Genomic DNA, 23,155 nt, shown 5'->3' with positions numbered 1-23,155 from the left:
TATATTGAAGTGCGTGGAATGTGGAATGGGTGTGCACACTTGGAAGTGTCTATGAGAGGCTAAGTGTGCATATGACTGTGTGCAAACAGGGACAGATATATCAGGTTTTTCTTGGCCAGACATCAGACAATTTTTTGGGGATTGGAATTAGACTCACTGATTCACCCCCCTCTCAATGATTGCCGAGTTACAACAAAGAGTATTGTACCTGAGGTTCAAAGTAGCAAGGGGTGATAAGACTGCATGGCTTCTACTATAAAAAAGAAGATAAGATTGCACGGAAGAGATTCACCGCAAAACAGGTTTAAGAATATTGTTTTGGGGGGGGGTGTTTCTCTTTTTTGAAAGCAATTTTATTCCTATGTGACCATATGAAATAGCAAGTAGTAACAAAGTGTTAAAGAAAGTGTTTAAATTATCTTAAGGAATAAGGTTTGAATTAAAAAAGATACATAAGAAGTTGCTAAATGGAATCAAAAGAAGAATTCAATGCGGATGCCAAGTGGGCATGCTGCCCAGATCCGCTTCATGAACTCACAAGAGGTAAAAGCATGTCACATAGATTCTGGTTGCTTATGATAGAAGCAATAAATGGGGACAACATTAATCCATTGCCCCAAAAGGTCCTTCGTGGGGATCCCTCCAATAGATAGCCTAAAAAAGAAAAACTTAAATTTAGGATGTAAACTGAGTTTCTAGAAGAATCGCCACCAATTTGATTACTTGTGATAATTTGGTTTTTTAGTTCATACAATTTCTTTTAGGAAAAGGAGGCACGGGTTCATCCATAAAGACGAGGCATAATAGCTTCGTTAGAGCAATTTATCTTTTTTATTATTTTATTTTCCTCTTTTATCTCCCTTCCCATTTGATCCCCTATTTTTTCTTTTCTATATGGTGTGTACATATCAGGTGGTGTGTTTGATAGTGGGTGAACCTTGACATAACAGTTTTAGGTGCACTATTGCAACCTGTTGGTTGTGGCTAGGTTTGAAACTTCAAAACAACATCTCTTGCAAAGCAAAGGGTAAGGTTGCTACGGTAATGATAGCCTTGTGCACTGGGGTGATGCCTTTTCCATATGATAGTGGTGAAGTCTTCCATAGGTGCCAACAGTACCATTACACCAATAATCAAGATATCATCACTATTTTCTAAAAATATCCTAATTCTGAAATAGAAATATTTTTCAATTTTTTTGTATTGAATTTCAATAGAACAATTTCAACAGAAAAACTTTTATAATTTTTTTATTATGAATTTTTACCAAATTCCATAAAATATTTTACGATAAAACAAATGCAGCCTAAGAAGCTTCTAACATCCTTTGGTTTTAGAATGGGTGACTATTTCTCCCTCAAGTCTCAAACTATAACCCTTGTGGCCTATGGGTAAGCTCCCTTGTTTGCTTTTTCCATTTGTAAAAAGAAGCCAGTGACAAATTTGAGACTTGTCTTAGTCCCACATCGGCCAGCTACTGAAGGAGGTAAGGAAGAGAGGGCTTTAAATAAGGGAAAGCAAGTCAGTTGAAACATACTTACCTGGACGGGGTTTATGGGTGATCAAGAAGGCCCATTGCCTAGGTTGGTGACCTCCATTGCACTTGGGAGGGGTGCCCGCCTAACATCTCCCCAAGTGGGAGAGTGTACGTCATAATTTGTGGCAGATGGGGTACGCGTTCGCGCGGCCCCTACCATTTCCTAACAGTTAAAATGCTTTTCATAGCCTTTAAGATTCCGGTTTGGTTTTTATGATTTCAAACCCTTTTTTCTTTTCATGTAGTTTGATTTACTTGTTGAGGTTTGTGGTTGTCATTTGAAAAAGTGAATCTTTGGTTTAGTGTTCACGGTTTGTTTTTTTGGTATGAACCGGATAAATAAAAGGCCAAAAATAAGAAATATTGTTCTGATATTTGAGTTTCCTTTCAAAACAGAATTTTCAAAAAGGAAAATTATGGTTTTGATACGTCATTTCTAAAACAGAATGACCACCAAACACAGCGTTGGTTACATGGGAAAGGTGGATGAGGCTGAGAAATGTTTCTTGCAGATGGTAGAGAAAGTGCCAAAAGCATTGTTTCCTTAAGAGGATGAAGCATGTACTAATGGAACTAGCTAACAGGAGGCAAGGCACCCTTCAACAACTGACAGTGAAGATGGAAGCTTTTGGACCATTACCTCAAGCAGATGAAAGATTAAAGATACAAACATAGCTAGCCAAGATATTCAGAATCACTGTCCTATTGAATTCTGACTATTTTGTTATGGTCTTGAAAGGGCTGTGTATCAACTAAGCATTTGGGAACTTTGCTATCATTTGCCTTTTTTGGTGTAAGGGAGGCATAGAAGTAGAGCTAAATTGTTCACTAAATTATTTCTAGCATGCTTGTTACTGTTGGGACATATAAGGGCATGCAACAATTTGGGAGGCTTCTTCTCAAGTAATTTGTTATTTTACATTTTAAGTGAAAAAGTGGAAAAAGTTCACACCTTTGACCATTATATATTTCACAGTTTCATCCTCTGACTTCATGGATATCTTCCCTAATGCATGCATGATGCATATGACATATCTTGTTTCAGAGGAACTCAGTACACAATACATATAGGCTTGTCTGAACTCTGGCCCATATGATCTCTGTGACCAAATAGATTTTGTAGGCCAGAGCAGTTGTGTTCCATGGCTACTAGTGTGGTGGGTTTGATGTAGGATCCTGCATCTGAGGAACTTGCATGGTGGTGGAAATTACCATAGATTTTTAGTGGAAGTGCCCTCAAGGAGCTGGTATTATCAGAAAGTAGAATATGAAAACCAAGATCAGATTCCAAATAAGGAAATAAAGGTTATTGTAAAACACCAAAAATTCTTTCCTTTCTTCTTAGGATCAGAGATAATGTTGGGATGGGATTGAAATCAATTTTGTGAGGACTTCCGATGTTGAGAAGATATGTTACATGGATTCTGTAGACCATACAGTGTCTGATAAGAAATGAGATCATAAATGTTGCAAAGGTGAATTTTGAGATCCATTTGTAAAAAGAAGCCAGTGACAAATTTGAGACTTTTCTTGGGTCTATTAACACACAAAATTTCCAATGACAAGGTGCTTTTTAAGTTCAAGTCAGATAATTCAACCACCTTAGACATACCGTCGACAATGCAGTATGCGACATAATTCTTCCTTCTTGCTTCGTTCACTTCATGGCCCTTAGAAAAGAAAATGATATGAATGGTTATAGATTTAAGGCTTGACCAGCATTCAACAATAGTATATTTTTCGAAGAAATAAACTACAAAAACCCACATGCCGAGTACATCTATAGCGAAAGAAGGAAAGTAAGAGCAAAATGCATACTTAAATAGATCTATACATTTCCAAGAAGGGAAGTACTCTGTGCTATGACATATCCATAACTCTCCTCGGGACAGCACAATGCGGGAGAAAAAGATTCAGTAATCTCCCGACTCTTACATACTCTGTTACTTGTACTTTTCCATTATCCTTCTTGCTTCTTCTAAAGAATCGTCCACACCAGTGGTGCCGCCACCAGGCCCTCCACCACCTTTTGGGCCTTCGTCCTTGTTCATGGCTATGAATGCAAAGTATACAAATCCCATTGTGCCCTGCTTATCAAAGAAAAATGTTTGCCATAACTGTTTCATAATTCCATTTATAAGCACAACACATTGACTGTTGAAGCTCATTTATACCACCCGTAACCCTAAAGCAACCTAAACCAAGATAAAGTACTCAATGGCATGTTATGAAGTCTCAACTTGTGGAGAAATATATAAATACATAACCTTAAAAGTGGAGAATAGGTTTTCCAACATACCAGTACGAAAAATGCTGTAGATAGGAATGACTTGAGCACAAAGAGAGAAATGGTCAAAGCAACCCCAGCCACACTGACCCTTGCTATTGGTTTTGGAATAGAATCCTAGCACCAAAATATACATAAACATGGTCAAGACTTTCCACACACACACAAAAAAAAAAGGTGTAGTCAAATCAGCAGGGTTTTTAAACTTTGTTTTGGAAGAAGGCACAAATTTAGGTTATGACATGTGCATATATTAGGATGGTAGAAATGGGAATGAGAAATCCATGAACTTACAGGCACAAGATTGGTCCCAGCCTCAATTCCATCCTTTGCTACCCGCCACACTGTTTGAACAACTATATTCAGATTTATAAGTGGAAGTTAGTACAATATAGAAAATAAAACTAGAGAGTGATTCATTTTCTTGATTTTTGCTTCATGAAAGGAAGAACCTGCAACAACACAATCTAATGTGATATTAGTGAAGATGCCAGGGCTTGCTTGCGTATGGAATTTGGAGAGAGTTTGTTCTATTAGGTATAAAATGTGGCATCCTACTGAAATGATTAGGAAGAGAAGGAAAATAATAGCATGTGAATGTAAACTCCTATCCAACGTAAGAATAATATAACACATGTAAATCTTAAATGGTTTCCTTAGCATACAACAGTGATCACAGAATTTCTAGTGTAAAAACTGGATCTTTGTATATCAACGGAGTGTGCTGACGAAACTTCTAGGAGTCTAGTAATATTTCTGCAAAATGCTATCTAGCTTGGTTAGGTTGGGGAAACCCAAGTTCAGCTTTAAGAACTATGTTGTCTTAATCAAATGCATTCCATCAATCAAATCCCAACTCCAAAAATTAACCCAGCCTGGACTGGGTAGCATTGAAGTTAACTATGTAAGAATTAAATACTGTCCAGAGAAATTATAAATCAATATTTTCAAATTTTGTTCTGATAGTGGAGTTCACAAAGACTTCATCAAAAGAGAATTGAATACAGATCAAAACATAGAAATTGTAAAACAATTTTCTTTTAATTGTTGATTCTCTTTCATATGTGTTCCATTTATAGTGACTAAAGCTTTTCCATTTTTTTTTTTGATAAATAATGTTTTATGGAGAAAGATTAGAAAAAAAAAAAGTAACCTTCGAAAGGAGGAAAAAAACTCAAGCAGTGACACAAAACTGGTAGAAATCACCACCACTTCAAAGCACAAATGGAAATCTCACAAGGGAATCTTTCCAACTATTAAAGTCTCTCAGGCATACTAACGTAATTTACTCCAATGATCTATTTAGGCTGTCTTTAGTTAACAATTCCTCATTTTTTTTCAGTTCTATGTGGCTCATTACTATTTTTCAGGCAAAGATCGAGCCTTCCATTGTATTTGGATAACGCATTCTTGTGGTCACATCACGTATGATGAAAGCTGTTTTTTCTTCCTCAGTTAAATTAAAGCCTGCTATTGGCCCACCTTTGGACTAGCTTAACACCTTCATTTTGTCAAGTTACTACGAATTATTTCTATTCTGTTGTGGACACCTCAAATGTCAACTCCTTGAGAAATCTTATGATTCTTACTGGAAGGTCTTTAATCTGATTTCAAGACTATTATTTGAGCTCTGCCTTTAATAATTGAAGTTCAATGCAGTAATCAAGTATTGTGTTATGCAGCCCAAAAGAATCCAATTTTATATACTTACTAGCTGCTTCTGCTTCTCTCTTTTTTTTTCTCCTGCAAGTTTCTTAAGTAAAATCTAAGAGATTCAAGAAATTCCACATCAAGAAATATGTTTTTTTGTTCCAACTTCATTTGCCAATTTATAACCAAAGGGAAAAGTCTCTCTCAGCAAGCGGCATAGGCTATGCCAGAACACTTTCTATCTCTCCGCCTGACACTCTCCCTCCTCTCCATCACCCCATTGACGAACTGTGTCCCGCACTCCCTATTGGCTGCTCCTCCACCCCATTGGCTCAGAGAACCCTCTCCCATAACCGAAACCAAAATGTTCTGGTTTGCCGCGGATAATCAGGGTGCCACTTTTGCTGTTCCATAGTTATGTAGAGATGATTACTGTAGGTCCTAAATTACCTCCCATAGGTTTTAGTTTTGTACCATGGATTGGGACATTGGGTTGTAACATTGATGATGTGGAGTCTTTATATTTTTAAACTAAAACATACTCTCTCTGGCAGGAAGCTACCATAGATTGCAAGAACCTTCCATGGGATATAATCTGAAGCAAAAAAGTTGCTAGTGATGACTTGTATGAAACACCTCCTGGTCTAGAGTTTTCTTGTGTAGTAGGTGGTTTAAATGTCCTACCCAAAGATGTAGAAATTCTCAGTAGTACAAATAAACGTGTAGTATAGTGATATCATAAAAGGAAATCTCACTAGGGAATCTTTCCTACTATTCAAGTCTCTCAGACATACTGTTAAGTTTTGTCTCGAATTCTTGACCCGTTTTGAAGAATGACCCGCTTCGACATATTTTGGTGGCGATCCGAATGGGAAGTTTTCTGAGATCTGTGATGGAAGCAGAGGGGTTCGACAGGATTGATCGCGATCTGATGGGTCGACCCACGACTTGAAGCATATAATGTACTGTTGTCTTGTTGAGAGAGTCATTGTAATTTGGGGGGTTTTTTCGAGCTAGGGTTTCAGGGCGAGTTTTCTCGCCGCTGCTTGGGTGTAATTTCTCTTCTACATAGTGAAACATCTTCTTCTTCGCCCGAGGACGTAGCACACCACACCACACCACACCACACCGGTGTGTGAACCTCGTTAAATCTCTGTGTTGTATGGATTTACTTTCGTATTTTTCTGGGTGTTTGCTCTAATACATACTAATGTAATTTAGTCCAATGATCTATTTGGGGCTGTCTTCAGTTAAGAATTCCCTTTTTTTTTTTATTTTTTATTTGTTGAGTTCTGTGTGGCTCATAACTATGCTTATCTAGACTTCATTTATGCTGTTTTTCTATATCAAAGGAGTTAAAGAACTAGTCATTTTTCTCCCTTTCCCATCAATTCCTCTAATGGCTTTCATCTCTGTCAAAGACAACAACAAATTATAGAGAATTCATGTCTCCTCAAACATGGGAAATGCGTATGGTATATACTCTGGAAAAAAAAATAGAGTAATTGGTTTCCTCGGGAATTTTGGTGATCATGTAGATGGCAGAAAAGTTCACTTACAAACAAACCCAAAAAATTGATACTATGTCACATGCAGGAGGTTCGATTGAATCACGGAAACATTGATCATTGGCTCTGTAGAGCCCTGAAGGGTGATACAGAGAGGGCGAATCGTTATGATACAGAGGCAGATACACTTCTACAACAATAACTCCAAAATGGAGAAACCCATAACTGGGAACGAATAAACTGAAGTGGGAGAGACAAGGGGACTGAAACAAACCTCTTAGGAAGTTGGATTGCAGGGCAACAACGAGGGCTACTGAATTGGGTCTTCTTGTTGGGAGCTGCTGCTTATAGATCGTATTCTTACTGATGGAGAATTTGTACGAAAGCTGGAGTTCCCCTTTGAGACTCTTGAGGGCTTGGGGAGAAACGAATTGAGAACGCCTGTGCAAGAAACAATTGCTTGTGTTTGGTTTCCGATAAATAGCAGAGGAGTAGAGAGGCACCGAGACCTGGTGGATGCATAAGGTCGATGCCATATTATTTCTGTTTTCGCTAATTTACTACAAGTTTGTTTCCCCTGTTTCTAATTTCTATTATTCCGTTATCTTGGCCTACACGTGTCATATCACACCTTCTCTCTCTCTCTCTCTCTCTCTCTCTCAGAGGCACTCAAGCTTTTGGGTCTTGAGCCTTCAGCTCAGTACCTCACTAGGATCATCCATGGCGGCATCTCGCCCGATCTTCCGTTCTGCTTCAACCTCTCCAAGCGTGAAATTTCTCCTCCGCTTCAATAGAACATCAACCACGCTCTCTCACCATAATCAATACCAGCTTCAGCACGAGTTCTCGAAACCCAATGAGTTTCCTAGGAGCTGGAAATCCTTTAAGGATCCGAAGGTAGCTGGGGCGAGAGTATGCGAAGCGGGTGAAATAGCTGCGCAAAAAGTTATATCAATGAGATGGAGTTGCACAGGCAGGAGAAGCAATTGAAGGTCGAGGCCAAGCATGAGGCTATTCGTCTCGCCAGGGAGGAGTGAAAGCCGCCAAGGCTGCCATGGCTCAGGCACGTCCGTCGAACCTTCGTGAGTTGATTCACTTATTCCTCTTTTTATGTATTGGTGTTTTTTGCTTCCCTTATCATTCTTATTTACCTATTTCATTGATTTTCTTATCATTTTTTTTTTTAAAATCGAAACCAGTTCCTCCTTCCCCTTCATCTTCAATGACTGATCGTTTTGAGTCTGTTAGATATTGTATATGGATCATCTTTAATTTTATGATTGAATGCCTGACTTGATTGACATCGGAATTTGACTCAGTTTGTTGTAAAATTCTAGTTGTAGATGACCCTTAAAACTTGTCTGTTGGGTGATCTTGATAACACTAGAGTCATCCTAGTCATACAATCATGAGATGATGATATTGAACATTTAGCTGTCAGATTTTGATATATTCAACTTTAAACTTATAGTTTCAATATTGATAGAGGACCCATAATAATTATTAGAAAAGAAATTCCTTCACACAAGATTAAGTAAGACTGATACTCCTTAACAATGGGATGTACCTCATCTCATTTCAATACCGAATCCATGGTATAACGGCGGAGGAAAGAATAGGAATAGGGTCTTACATGTTATTAAGAGTTTATAGAGCAATCCATTAGCCTACATACTATTTCATGGATTTAAAGTGGGACATAAGAACAATTTTCTGCAGGAACTATCAGTCTAAGAGGATGCCTGAGTAGCTTTAGTTGAATGTAGTATTGTAGTCTAAAAAAATTGTTAATCAGACAAACAAAAGAATGAGTTTCTGGTTGACTTCAATTTAAACAGAAGAGATAAGTCTAATACATATGTATGCCTTTATTTTTGTATTATATGACCTAATAAATGTTTAGAAGTAAACCAAATGTACATGAGATAAAATAGTGTGGTTTCCAAATGTAGTTTTCACATTTGGAAACCGAGGAAAAATATAGCATATATGCACAGTAGAAAGTACATAAATCTGCTCTACAAAGTTGATATGCAGAAAGCATCTATGAAAGGGACTTTTCTCGATGGGTTTCAACAGGTGATTGGAGAATGACTCTGGATATGGCTCAGTTTTCTTTCACTAGAAAACCTTTCACTTCCGTCCCCCCCCCCCCCCCCCCCTTGGGAAAATCAATTTTGAAGTTTGAACAGTTGATTTAAGAGAGTGGTCTGCAATGTTTAGAGACAATTCAATCTGAAACATTCGAATTCATGTCCCTAGATGAAGGAAGCAATATATCTAGGCATACTGCTACCTATTGTCTCTGAATACTTGCTATCTCCTAAACCCGGTGATTTGGGCTGTCTGGAACACAGGTTGGTAGGAAATACAAGTGAAGAAGAAGACAAGATAACAATATACCCTATGAGGATTTTATAGTCTATCATCTATTGTGGATTCAGCCCAGGATTAGATAATTGAGGTTGAGCTGTGAAAATTTATCATCCAGTGTGCCAGCTCTGTTGACGGCTGTATTTAGATTCTAATAAATCCTCTGACTAATGCGAACCATGTCCCGTGTTCCTTATTGGCTGCTGCTCCACCCCGTTGGCTCAGAGAACCCTCTCCCACAACCAAAACCAAAATGTTCTGGTTTGCTGTGCGTAATCAGGGTGCCACCTTTTCTGTTCCATGGTTATGTAGATCATGATTGCTGTAGGTGCTAGATTACCTTCCATAGGTTTGTACCATGGATTGGGTCATTGGGTTGAAACATTGATGATGTTGAGTCTGTATATTTCAAAAGAAAACATACACTTTCTGGCTGGAAGATACCATGGATTGCCAGGACCTTCCATTGGATATACTCTGAAGCCAAAAAAGTTGCTAGTGATGACTTGTATGAACCACCTCCTGGTCTAGAGTTTTCTTGTGTAGTGGGTGGTCAAAGTGTCCTACCCAAAAATGTAGAAATTCTCAGTAGTACAAATAAACATGTTGTATAGTGATATCTATGTGTATTACTTTGTAATTAGTTTTGAAGTCTTCCTGTGGAAGATGGAAGAGATCTCCTTAGGGGCTTATCCTGATTGCGTGATGTATGAGAAAATTTCTGTTTGTATAGTTCAGCGTAGAGAAGTACAGGTATTGGCCAACAAAGCAGCAGTAGGGCAATGCTTTACAATATCAGTGGAACCACATGGACTGCATGGCCTGACACTTTGCACTACTGGTGCGTATGTGCATGGAATTAAAGACATTTCATAGAAGTGTCAATGTTGTGTATGATGACAGACAAGTCCAACTTGCATCCTTTTTATGTTGGCAAATTTGGTAGTTTGCAATGGGAAGTTGGGAAGTTTTTTCATTTTTCTCCCTGGAATGGCAATTTGTAGGTGGCAATGAGGCTGTTTGGTGGAACTCTTGGCTGAAGCTTGTTTTAGTAGTATTGGGATTTGCACCGTAGGAATCCTCCCCCACCCCACCTCCACCTCCACCTTCAAAACCAAACCCAACCCCAACCCCAACCCCAACCCCAACCCCAATCCCAACCCCCTTTTTTTGATAATCAGAAATGATATTTTACTGAATGGTTCCCACAAGGATGTAGAACAATTTGCTGTTTTATCAATAGCCAAATATTGCTTGACAAGGTAGTCAACCCTGGTTGATTTACTATGAATCTTACTAAGGATGAAGAAACAGTTTCTGTGGTTTGTTATTTTGTTTTGGGGTCTTTGTTACAATTGTTTGATTTTTTGGGATTGCATTGTATGCGATGAAACTCGATCAAGTAAACAAGTTCTTTTAAATTCTTGAATTTTCTTTTGGGTCATCCCTTAGTTACATATCTCATCGCTGTGGTCAATGCAGCTGAAAGAACAGAGAAGCTCGAATATAGGAGATCAAGAGGAAAAGGAGTGAAGGATAAAAGGAACGAAAAGAAAGAGCTTTTGCGTCGGCAGAGTTCCATGTGTGTAGATGAACAAGAGCTGGAGAAGAAAATATTGGAGGCCATTGTTGATACCACTCCTCTCTAAGTCCAAGCTTCTCTATACTTGCTCCCATCAGTATCTGGATATTTTATTCTTTTCATGTGATGTGGACTGATCAATTTATCGGCCTTTCTTGGATTGACATTCAGGTAAAGTGTTGCACCTGCAGCCATTTGTGAAGTGGATGAATTACAAATTGCCTGGCCCTTCTCTACTCAGAATATTTGAATTCGGTTTTCGGACAGCTTATACTTTAGGTAAGATTACAATTTGAAAGAGGGTTCTTTGAACAAGCGGCATAGAGGAGCACACCAATGAGATGCAGCAAAGCAGTATCATATATTGGAGGGCAGCGAGGTCGTTTCATGTGAGGAGAGAGATAGACACAGAGGTGCTAATGTACCCTGCCTCAACGACTCAATGTGTTGGGGCCTTCTCTATGGTTTAAAGCAAGTGAAAGATGGAGGATGGAGCATAGGGGAAATATGGAATGATTCAAGGAATTAGAACTTTTAACTTGTGAAAGTAGTAGCACCCTATCGTGACCTCGGAGCCCAGTCCCTTTTTTTTTGGGATATTTATAGTCTTTTGTTTATACCATATTTTTGGCTCAGGCGTAGAAAAGAAGTGGTCCTACTTATGTGTAATATATTATAGCCTGTATGGCTGTGAATAAACAATCTCATCTCAACATCACTAACCCTGATATTGATGAACTTATTTACAAAAAAAAAAAAAAAAAAAAAAAAAAAAAAAAGACATTGATGAATTTAACTATTTTTTTTAATATATTTTATTCATTTTTAATTAAATAATAAAAAAAAAATATCATGGACAATAAGGCATCAGGCCATCATCTATTGCCATGGTTCCAACTGATAAATTTTACCAAACAAAAAATAACGAGTGAACATTGGGACACCTACCGTCAAATGCAATGTGATCTGAACCCCATGGAATGATTTTTTTATAGAACTTGCTCTCAAATATATTTTAAGGGTATTATAATTTGAGGATTTAGGAAAAAAGGTGACCAAGCCGAGCCTAGCCCAGCCCAGACAAGCCCACAGTCCCATGAAGGCCTCAACTTGACGTGAGTGAGAGAGAGAGAGAGAGAGGGAAACACCTTGACTAATCCTTGGGGAGACTAGCACAGCAAGATGCATAGATGGAGAATCGAATCTAGGAATGTGTACCCATCCACACAATCCCCAATGTGCCTTAACCATCTAAGCAACCCATGGATGGGTGAGAACTTGAAACCACAAACTAGGGGAACAATGGAAAGTTCAGGAAAGGAAGAGAGATTATGGGAATATCAACTCGGAAATCTCTATCTCCACAAGCTTTTGTAGAGGGATTTTTTTTTCTTTAATATTTTATTTTGGAAAAAAGAACCCTACCAATCTTGCACAGGCAATGCCCAGACTGTGAAGGCACAAAAAGGCCGTTGTGTCTCCCCCCAGCAGTATGATGAAGATGTTCCCACACATCTCCTTATTGGCCCGATGTGCTAGTGTTGCCTGCACTAGACCAGTAGAGTTTTTCTTATAATAAATCAATATTATTTCCTAAAAAGAAATCGTGGGATTTTTCAGTAAAATGAGAACTTTGTACAATGATAGATTGTTATTAGTGAAGCCTGATCTCAATTTAATCTAAACATTATATATAAGGGGGTTTCTATGTAAGAAAGTAAGGCATTAAGGTTTCGTAATTGCTTCATCTAAATAGTAGAATCTTTGGTTTTCACTCTACTATGGACAACATATATTGGGTGAACCACTTAAATCATTGTGTTTCGTGTGTGCGATCTCTTTTTTGCTTTTTCTTTTAATAATCGTTGTTTGTGGTGTTGTTAATTCCTAACAATGATGACCTCCAAGCTTCATAAATAACTAGTCTAGACCCCATTTGATATATATATATATATATATATATTTTGTTAACGACGAGTATCTAGGCCTTTGGCCTAACTAGTCCAGCAAGCCCATAATGACTGTACAACTGCATGGACCGGATCATACCGGGGTTGGTGAGAACCATTCAACTTTCACTGAAAATAGTGAAGAGTACTAAACACCTCGTGTGAGTGGTTCCAAAGAAGTAAAAAGAGTTAAACTCAGAACCACACACTTCTTGAGACAAAGGACCTTGCCAACTCAACTAGGGTTTACCCCATTTGCTACCTCATCTATTTATCCTGATTACATATTGGCCTGACCATATTCTGAACAAAACTGGTCAACCTGCCTTATACAACTTTCATTATTTCTTTCATTCTAAAGACTTGCCAACCCAACTGATTTTCAGTTTGGGACACACACACCATATCCACATTTTGGGTGATAACTTTCACATTCTAAAGAATATAGATATGGTCAACTAGTTTGTGGCTCATTGTGGCTCATGATTGTATATCACAAGAGATATATTACATATCCAAAAAATTGATAGATTGGTAGATAGATAGACAGGGTTGTGTTATATATACTGGTTGAGGCCTTTAGGGTGGTCAAAAGAGCATTTGTATTTGTTCAATTTCCTTTACGAGTTGTTTATATGAGAGAGATCAGTAGGGCACATGAGCCTCCATTAAATGGTCAATCTGTACTCAAAACTTTGGAATCACTACCAGATAGGACCTAGAACTCATTCATTCTCACACAAACTTGAAACCCAAAAACTTAAAATTAAAGGGGTAATAGGAAGAGGGTTTTAGGTGGGCTTATGACAGGTACCAACGTGTAAAGATTCCATTGGGGAGCTTCCCAAGGTCAGGTCAGTTCAGGTCAGGTTAAGACCCTAAAAATAAGGGAGGGCTTTGATTTGCGCCGCTTACCTTTTATTTTGGGTCCTTATTGTTTGTGCCTTAGCCCTTTTTATAAAGCAGTTTGTTCAAATAAGCTTCCCTTCCATGGAGTGTCTTATCTATCTTATCTATTTCATTCTCTTATTAAAATTGCTTCGGACAAAAGAGGGTTTGGTTTGGTTTGGTTTGGTGGTCAGGGAAATTAGTGGAGATTGATTCTTTCCCACCATGTGGTTTAGCCTCAAAATCAGGAATGTGTTCTAAAAGCTAACCATACCCAACTCCTCTCTTCCCCCCTTCCAAAATCTTAATTATTCTTTATCCCTAACCTTTGCTTATCTGCTTGTGACTTAGATTTTAGGGACACTCCTCTGGACCCATGCCCTTTCTTTCTCTCCTTTTAGTATATACAGTGTAGGGTGGGCTCCCCCATTCTAGAATGGGGTCCCACCTACAAGCCCTTTCATACCATTCACTCATTCTTGCCCGTCCGATCATGTCGATCGAGGCTAAGCATGATCGTTGAATGGTGAAGGTTTAGGGCCCGTTTGATAACGTTTCAAGAAACGCGTTTCTGTCGTTTCTGTTTCTAGAAACAGCATAAACGGTGTAAAAAACATTTGATAAAACTGTTTCGTTTCACTTATTTTCAAAAATAGAAATAGAAATTTTTACTTATTTATGGTTCAAGAAACGACTCAGGCGAAACAAGTTCAACTTGTTTCGCCGTTTCTGGAAACGACTTGTGGCCATTTTTTCATTGGTTACTATCGACTTCTAAAAACATGACTTATCAAACACTTTCAATTCCGTTTCTGTTTCTAGAATCGGAAATTTATGTTTCTGCCGTTTCTTGAAACAGAAACGGCAGAAACGTTATCAAACGGGCCCTTAGATTTAGGGAAAAAAGGACTCTGTTTGGGAGTGTGGCATCTTAGCTTAGACTCAGAATAGGGTAAAATGACCACTCCACCCCAATGAAAAGTCCAAATCCTCCCTCGTTGATGCTTCAAGATGAGCTCCTATTAGCTCATATGCTAGTGCAGGTGCCACACTTGCGGGTAGAAAGCTCTCCCCCATATAATATGCCTCTTCCTTAGGATGCCATTGCAATCTAGACTAGTTTATTTCTTTCATAAACTTAAGAATGATGCTCTCTGTTAAAGTCATGGGTCTATAAAGTTAAGAGAAATAGATTAGTCATTAAAATGATTCTATCACCTTGAGATTTGTATTTAATTGAATATAAACATAACAAATCCCATTGGATCTAACGGCAAACGGCACTAATCACATATCAATGGATACTCTTAAAAACTAAATTACGAAAAATGGAAAAAGTATAATTCTATATACAATCTAGTATTTGTTTTATTAACCTACTTAATAAGGTCAATAACTCCAAATAATCTCAAGATTAACTCATTTAACATTCTGAATTAAGATGACTTTAACTTTCATTTTTATACAAGTGGGATAGATGAAGAGGGTTTTAATTAACTCAATCACATTGATGAAACAGATGGGTTTAGCTAGAATTCATAAACAAGATCGTTTGAACTAAAGAGTTTGAATGGGACTCTAAAGTCTAAAGGGAATCAAATCTTAAGAAAGTGGCTTCTCAGAAATGTTGAGTTTTTAATAGTACCATAATCCATTGATAATAAAAAACTAATCTCTTACTACTAAAGTTAAGTAAACAATTAACTAATCTCTTAATAATATTTTTCTCCATCACTTTCTGTCTTTGAAACCCTTGTCGCATTATTAAGCTAATGTCATACATTATATTAGGAGCAGCTCGACGACACGGGATAATCACTTAATTAGGGGGGTCCAATGGCTGGGGATATGTATAAGTCAAGTATGAGATTGATAATTTTTTTTAATTAATCTTGGCCCGTGCAATCCTTAAAAGTTGTCTATAAATTTAATTACTATGAAATGATCACCCGTGTGTCTTGAACAGCTAATTTTCATAAAAATATGAGAGGGTAGCGTAAAATATGGTTTAATTAGCGTTGTAAAACAATTAGAACTGGTTATCTTGTTATTTCTATGACATAGATTTTGCTATGGAGACAAGAGTAGGAAGAACCTATTATGTAACTCTAATCTTAGCTCTCTAATAGCAAGATTGATAGCACTAAAAATATTTGTATTTCTTAGTTTCATTTAAAGTTCTTGTTTTTCAATTAATTTTTTTTTTCTAATCTTAATACACATAAAATATTCTGAACTTTTAATTGTAAGATACACATAACTATTTAATTAATTACTTGTCTATAAAGTTGCAGATATGAAAGCTTGTTGAGCTCATTTTCAGATTATTGAGTATATATATCTATGACTCCATGTTACCATCTTTTGACTAGGGTTAGCAATTCTTGACTAGAATCATATCACTTCTTTATCGATACTTAACAAGCAGGGGAGAGAATCTTAAAGCAATTGCTTTGCAATCACAATTTTAATAAAGATGTAAATGGATTAAATATGATTTGATTCAGATGTTCCCTGGTTGGATACGGATACTCGTAAATGGATACGAATGCGATTTAAATTTAGATTTTTGACTATCTATATACATCCCTGACTTGTGTAGCCCGAACCTTTCTCTTCTCGACGGATATGATTCACTCTAAATCTATGTTCCTTATTTGTTTTGGCTCTTTTCCTTATTCTATAGAACCTAACGAATCTTCAAGAACCTAACGAATCTTGAAGAACCTCAAGATCATTAATCACAATTTTTTAGGGTAATTTACAGTGTCACCCCCTAGAGAATGCCATTATTAACGAACACCCCTTACATAACTAACAATTGCGCTCAAACCCTTACTGATAGTCTCTATTAAGTGATGATTTGAATTTATGTTTTTACCTTTCTACTAAAACACATAAACCCAATCCCATTTTACCCTAACCCTTCACTTTTACCCTGAAAAAACAGAGGACCTGAAGGGTGTCTTCATCCTTGCGAGTCTCATTAGCGAGAGCAGAGTTCTAACCAGGGTATCTGATTTGCTCCGATTTCGTATCATCACAAGGTGTTGAATTCAGGGTTCTAACCACTCGTGATCGACTGTCGGGCCTTCGAACTCTTGGTGTTTGAATTCAGGGTTCTAACCAGGGTATCTGATTTTCTCCGATTTCGTATCATCACAAGGTGTTGAGAAAAAATTTAGTATAGTGATAGGGCCTCTAGGTATCAAATGAGAGGGGTGTTGAACTTAGTTACAGAGCATGAGTATAATTTGAAGAAACTTAGATAATGGTTCAGGGGTTTCTCTAATGCCGCTACTAGGGACTTACGAGGCATGGTGGAAATTGGAATCTAGTAGAGCACTAATCAAATGGGGTCGATCAAATATTCGACTCGAGTGATCTGGTACGATGATCTTTCTACCTCTGAAATGGGTGCAAGAGGAAGAGGAATAAGCGAATGTAAAAGGCTTAGCACTTCTGGAGATGGAATAGGCGAGGAATACAGAAAAAGAGGAAGAGCAACAATGTCTAATAAGCTTCATTGTGAATATGCAAGCGATGGAGGTAGCAATTGTTGTTGGGCTTTCCGCACCCTCTCTGTTGGTGAATCTATTTTTGGAGATCAGACCAGTCTCTCAAGGAGATGGGAACTTCGAATTGGGTTTTTCCACACCAGGTAATAACTCTATGAACTACATTGGTATTTGATACAGAAAGATAAGGGAGAAAACTGTGGCTATGGCAATTCCGCCGCTGCTCTTCACAATTTGGGGATGAAGACGATAGAGGGTATGTGATGGGGATTTAGGGGGGGGGGTCAAGAGAAGGGTATATTAGGTACTTTAGATTTTATGAGGATATTTTGATATTTTTTCTTAAAAGAAAACAAATTAGTTGATATAAGAATTTAAGGTATATTTCTTAATAAAGACTGACGATAAGGGTCCCAATGTAATTGTCAATTATGTAAGGAATGTTTCGTTAATTGTGGCATTCTCTACAGGGTGGCATTGTAAATTTTTTTTTCTCTCTTTTTTATTTATTATTAGTTAGATGTCTATTCGAATCGAATAATAATTTTCTAAATAATTAAAATTTAGATTCAGAAACCTATTTGATCATATACAAATATAACCTAAACGAATACGAATACAAATCAAATTCAAATTTTCGACTATCCGTTTACATCCTTAATTTTTCACCTGTCTAGGTTTCTGTTAACTATTAACAAATAATATTTAGGGACCATGTTTTTCTACACCTCGAGTGTAGAGAGAATCTCCATATCTACTTTCATTAGTATATTAGATTGTATCAGGGAGAGATATTTTTTGACTTAATCAATAAGACGTGAGAATGTGATGATAATCCTAGAGCTCAATCACATGCTCGCTATCACTGATGGAGAAGATATTCCTCAACTCCATTCGTGAAGGAAAACTTTGGTCCATATTTTGCGGTTAAAGTGAACAGTACTCATCGCACCATACCTCTCTCTCTCTCTCTCTCTCTCTCTGGCTTTATATTTGAGTGCTTGTAAAGGTTATGGAAGTGTGGGTGGTGCTAGATGGCGTCACGCGCAGGAAGAAAGCAGAGACACCATTATGTTTCCATGCATTTTCCTCAACCCACGTAACCTCGCCTTTTATATATATATATATATATATATATCTCTGTATATATTGCTCTCTCTCTCTCTGCCCTTTGCCTCTGATCATAACCACCAGCCTTAGTGCTTATTAGTATTTTTAAATTTCCACACACACACACAGGAGGGTGGCGAAGCAACCGAGGTGACGGTGGAGCAGGTGGTGGTGGAGGAGGAGGTGGAGCTCCAGCTGCAACCTGCTAAACCTCTCTTATTTTATTGTCTTCTATTTCTTTATCGTTTCTTTCATCACTCCCCTGTTCCTCTCCCTCCTCTGTTTGTGTGCCTGTGTTTTTTGCTTCCCAAGTATAGTAGCAATCTAAGTAGCAGGAGAGAAGAGAGGAGAAGAGAAGTGAAGAGAAGAGAAAAGAGAACCGAGGTTGTGTGGGCAGGAGACCCGATGCAAACGCGTGAAGTGAGGCTTGGGTTTTGATGCAATGTCGATGCCCAGCTCGAGGCAACAACACCACCTCCAAAAACCACCACCACCACCACCAGCCTCCTCTTACATCCATAACAAAATTCACAGACGCCCCACCTTCGTTGGTACCATCTTTGTCATCGTCTCAATTGCATTAGCATTTCACGTTGGATCATCAGAAGCCGCCCCCAACCATGAAGGACTCGCACTGCTCTCATGGATAAACGATGCTTCTACAGTAGCCTCTGCATTCCCCGATTGGAACCCACATGACCCAAACCCTTGTAACTGGACTTACATCACTTGCTCTGCTCATGGCTTCGTCACCCATATTACCATCAAATCCATCCAGCTCGCCCTCCACGTCCCTTCCAATCTACCCTCCTTCGCTTTCCTCGAACAGATTATTATCTCCGACGCTAACCTCACCGGAACTATCCCCGTCGATATTGGAAACTGCCCTTCACTCACAGTCCTCGACCTCAGCTCCAACAGTCTCGTGGGTAGCATTCCTGCAAGTATTGGTAAGCTCAGGAACCTCCAAGACTTAATCTTGAACTCCAACCAGCTCACAGGCAAGATTCCAGCCGAGATTGGGAACTGCATTAGCCTTCAAAATCTTCTTCTTTTAGATAACCGTCTTGGGGGTTCTCTGCCACCGGAGCTCGGAAAACTGTCTAGCCTGCAAGTCCTTCGTGCCGGAGGGAACAAAAATGTCGTCGGAAAAATCCCAGATGAAATCGGTGACTGCGGAAACCTAACTGTATTGGGTCTCGCAGACACCCAAATTTCTGGGTCGTTGCCTGCTTCATTGGGTAAGCTCAGCAAGCTCCAGACTCTCTCTATTTATACTGCCATGCTCTACGGTAAGATTCCAGCGGAGATTGGGAAGTGCTCTGAGCTTGTGAATCTGTATCTCTATGAGAACTCCCTCACCGGTTCACTTCCGCCGGAGCTCGGCAACCTTGGGAAGCTGGAGAGGTTGTTTCTATGGCAGAACGACTTCGTTGGGGAGATTCCGGATGATATTGGTAACTGTAGCAGCTTGATTATGCTCGACCTTTCCATCAATTCTTTCTCTGGAAGCATTCCTTCCTCTCTTGGGCGTCTCTCTGCGCTGGAAGAGCTGATGTTGAGCAACAATAACATCTCTGGTTCAATGCCCTCTGTTCTCTCCTCTGCTACGAGTCTTGTACAGTTGCAACTCGATACCAACCAAATCTCGGGTTTGATTCCACCAGAGCTAGGCATGTTGACGAATCTGAACGTCTTCTTCGCTTGGCAAAACCAGCTTGAGGGTAGCATTCCATCCAGATTGGCGAGTTGCAGTAGCCTTCAATTGCTTGATTTGTCTCACAATGCACTCACTGGGATCATTCCTCCCGGTTTGTTTCATCTTCAGAATCTAACCAAGCTACTCTTGATAGCTAATGACATATCCGGTTCGATTCCGCCGGAGGTGGCTAACTGCAAGTCTCTTGTTCGGTTACGGCTTGGGAACAATAGGATCGGCGGAGAGATCCCAAAGGAGATTGGGGGTCTTAGGAGCATCAATTTCCTTGACCTATCTGGGAATCAGTTAACTGGGCCTGTCCCAAATGAGATCGGGAACTGTACAGAGTTGCAGATGCTGGACCTCAGTTACAACTCACTTGAAGGAGATCTGCCCAACTCTGTATCCTCTCTCACTGCCCTTCAGGTCTTTGATGTTTCCTCAAATCAGTTCACTGGTTCCATTCCAGCAAGTATTGGTCGTCTTGCTTCAATGAATAAGCTCATTCTCAGTAGGAACTCATTCTCTGGATCAATACCTCCATCAATTGGCCTCTGTTCAAATCTCCAATATCTTGATCTTAGCAGTAATGGACTCTCTGGCAATATCCCAACTGAATTGTGTCAGATAGAGGGTCTTGGCATTGCTCTCAATCTTAGTGGAAATGCACTTACGGGGCCAATTCCAAACCAGATATCATCACTAAACAAGCTCTCCATCCTTGATCTCTCACATAATAAGCTTGAGGGAGACTTGACCCCGCTTGCTGGGCTTCAGAATCTTGTCTCTCTGAACATCTCCTACAACAATTTCACCGGTTATCTTCCTGATAACAAGCTATTCCGGCAGTTATCGGCGACTGAGTTGGGTGGGAATCAAGACTTGTGTGCTAGGGGCAGGGACTCTTGTTTCTTGAGCAATGTTGCTGGGATGCAAATGACAAGCACCGACTTGGCTCGGTCGCGAAAGTTCAAGTTGGTAATTGTATTGCTGATCACATTGACAGTGGTGATGATGATCCTTGGAATAATTGCAGTGATTCGGGCTCGTAGGGTTATCAGAGATGATGATGATTCGGAGATGGGGGGAGAGTCTTGGCCTTGGCGATTCACTCCATTTCAGAAGCTGAACTTCACTGTTGATCAAGTATTGAGATGTCTTGTGGATGCTAATGTGATTGGGAAGGGCTGTTCTGGGGTGGTATATCGTGCAGATATGGACAATGGTGAAGTGATTGCAGTGAAGAAGCTATGGCCAAACACAATGGCAGCGGCCAATGACGATGACAGGTGCAGTATTCGCGATTCTTTTTCGGCGGAGGTGAAGACATTGGGTTCTATCCGTCACAAGAGCATTGTTAGGTTCTTGGGTTGCTGCTGGAATCGGAACACAAGACTGCTAATGTACGACTACATGCCCAATGGGAGCTTGGGTAGTCTCCTCCATGAGAGGAGTGGTGGTAGCTTGGAGTGGGATTTGAGGTACCAGATTGTGCTGGGAGCTGCACAAGGCCTGGCTTACTTACACCATGATTGTGTCCCTCCCATTGTTCATAGGGACATCAAAGCCAACAATATCCTCATTGGTCTTGAATTCGAGCCATACATTGCCGATTTCGGGCTGGCTAAGCTCGTCGATGACAGAGATTATGCCCGATCGTCCAATACAGTCGCTGGTTCATATGGGTACATTGCTCCTGGTTGGTATCCCTTCCATTATTCAGTTCAATTCAATTTTGATCTGTTCAAACTTTCAAGTTTGTTGGTCATTATACTAACAAGGTTGTCCTCTTTACTTCTGCAGAATATGGATACATGATGAAGATCACAGAGAAGAGTGATGTCTACAGTTATGGAGTTGTTGTATTGGAAGTGTTAACAGGGAAGCAACCCATTGATCCAACAATACCTGATGGGCTCCATGTAGTAGACTGGGTGAGGCAGAGGAGGGGAGGAATTGAGGTTCTTGACCCCAGTCTAAGTGCCCGGCCTGAGTCAGAGGTGGAGGAGATGATGCAGGCATTAGGTGTGGCCTTATTATGTGTAAATCCTTCCCCAGATGAAAGACCAACCATGAAAGACGTCGCGGCGATGCTCAAGGAGATCAGACATGAGAGAGAGGAGTACGCAAAGGTAGATGCACTACTCAAAGGATCTCCAGTGGCTGATCATCAAGGTAACAACAATGGAACAGGCCCAACAACTTCATCATCCACCACACCAAAGCCTTGCTCATTCCCACAAAGCAACAACACCAGCTTCTCTGCATCCTCACTCCTGTACTCATCGTCCTCCATTGCCAAAATGGTCTTCAAATGATTTAATAATTACAGTTTAGATACTTCTCAACACAAGATGCTTGTCTTCTCCATCCTCTCCCTCAGTATTTCTCATTTCCATAATCTCTTGATGTAAAGAAGAAAACTTGACCATTTCTTAATGAAAAGTAGAACAACAAATGAAGCCAATGGTTGCAGTTTGGTTTTTGAATATTTGATTGATTGTGATATGCTCCTTCCTGAGTTTCAAATCACAACTGACCTGAGACAAGCATCTCCTTGGTCAGAAGTTTGCCATATCTTACCATCATACTGGCATTGATCCAGAAATGATCTTGATGAGTTGAATTTTATGGGGCTTCAGAGATGCATCCTTCTTGATATTTTGTCATCCTAAAGTAAACCCTTGTATTTGATTCCACAACCCTCTGAATCATAAGAAACACATAGGCAATAATGATGTTTGAATGGTTAAATGCAATACAATGGTGCTTGGGTTGATCTTCTCTGAGGGAAGGAACAGATGGGTAGGTTCCAACACAAGTTACACAAACCTTATAATGGAGGGGAAATTGGAGTGGGGGAAAGAAAAAAAAAGCTAGTGCTAGCAGGCCCTCCAATGCTCTGAAAATGTGTGCCTAACTATACCTGCCCAAAATCAAATGCATTAGATTAATGTGTGTCCTCCAGCTAAATATTGTCATCCAAAAGATGACCCACCTTATCTATGAACTGCATTGCTATCAAACAAGAAATAGGTCTATGCTTACTCACCC

The 23,155-nt window shown here is 39.3% G+C and overlaps 2 protein-coding genes, 1 long non-coding RNA gene and 1 other non-coding gene across 4 annotated transcripts; 3 read left to right on the top strand and 1 right to left on the bottom strand.

Moving 5' to 3' along the window:
• Window positions 1-1,533: 1,533 nt before the first annotated feature.
• Window positions 1,534-1,694, top strand: LOC122070881. Its single transcript, XR_006138010.1, has one exon. It is a non-coding gene; the product is annotated as a U1 spliceosomal RNA (small nuclear RNA).
• Window positions 1,695-3,221: 1,527 nt separating this feature from the next.
• Window positions 3,222-7,578, bottom strand: LOC122070872. Its single transcript, XM_042635101.1, has 4 exons — window positions 7,257-7,578; window positions 4,119-4,180; window positions 3,837-3,941; window positions 3,222-3,624 (listed from the first exon to the last, which is right to left on the bottom strand). Exons 1-4 carry the CDS (start codon window positions 7,516-7,518, stop codon window positions 3,481-3,483), a joined length of 573 nt encoding a protein of 190 aa, XP_042491035.1. The 5' UTR covers window positions 7,519-7,578; the 3' UTR covers window positions 3,222-3,480.
• LOC122070873 lies at window positions 7,372-11,650 on the top strand. Its single transcript, XR_006138006.1, has 3 exons — window positions 7,372-7,507; window positions 7,648-8,064; window positions 10,838-11,650. It is a non-coding gene; the product is annotated as an uncharacterized LOC122070873 (long non-coding RNA).
• Window positions 11,651-18,448: 6,798 nt separating this feature from the next.
• LOC122070877 (LRR receptor-like serine/threonine-protein kinase RGI1) lies at window positions 18,449-22,592 on the top strand. The gene is made up of 2 exons (XM_042635109.1): window positions 18,449-21,800; window positions 21,905-22,592. The coding sequence occupies exons 1-2, from the start codon at window positions 18,845-18,847 to the stop codon at window positions 22,417-22,419; spliced, it is 3,471 nt and encodes a 1,156-aa protein (XP_042491043.1). The 5' UTR covers window positions 18,449-18,844; the 3' UTR covers window positions 22,420-22,592.
• Window positions 22,593-23,155: the final 563 nt, after the last annotated feature.

The sequence above is a fragment of the Macadamia integrifolia genome, unplaced genomic scaffold, assembly GCF_013358625.1.
Source record: "Macadamia integrifolia cultivar HAES 741 unplaced genomic scaffold, SCU_Mint_v3 scaffold_135A, whole genome shotgun sequence".
NCBI lineage: Eukaryota > Viridiplantae > Streptophyta > Magnoliopsida > Proteales > Proteaceae > Macadamia > Macadamia integrifolia.
Note: the sequence above shows the minus strand (reverse complement) of the source record. Positions and strands in the feature narration are given on the sequence as shown.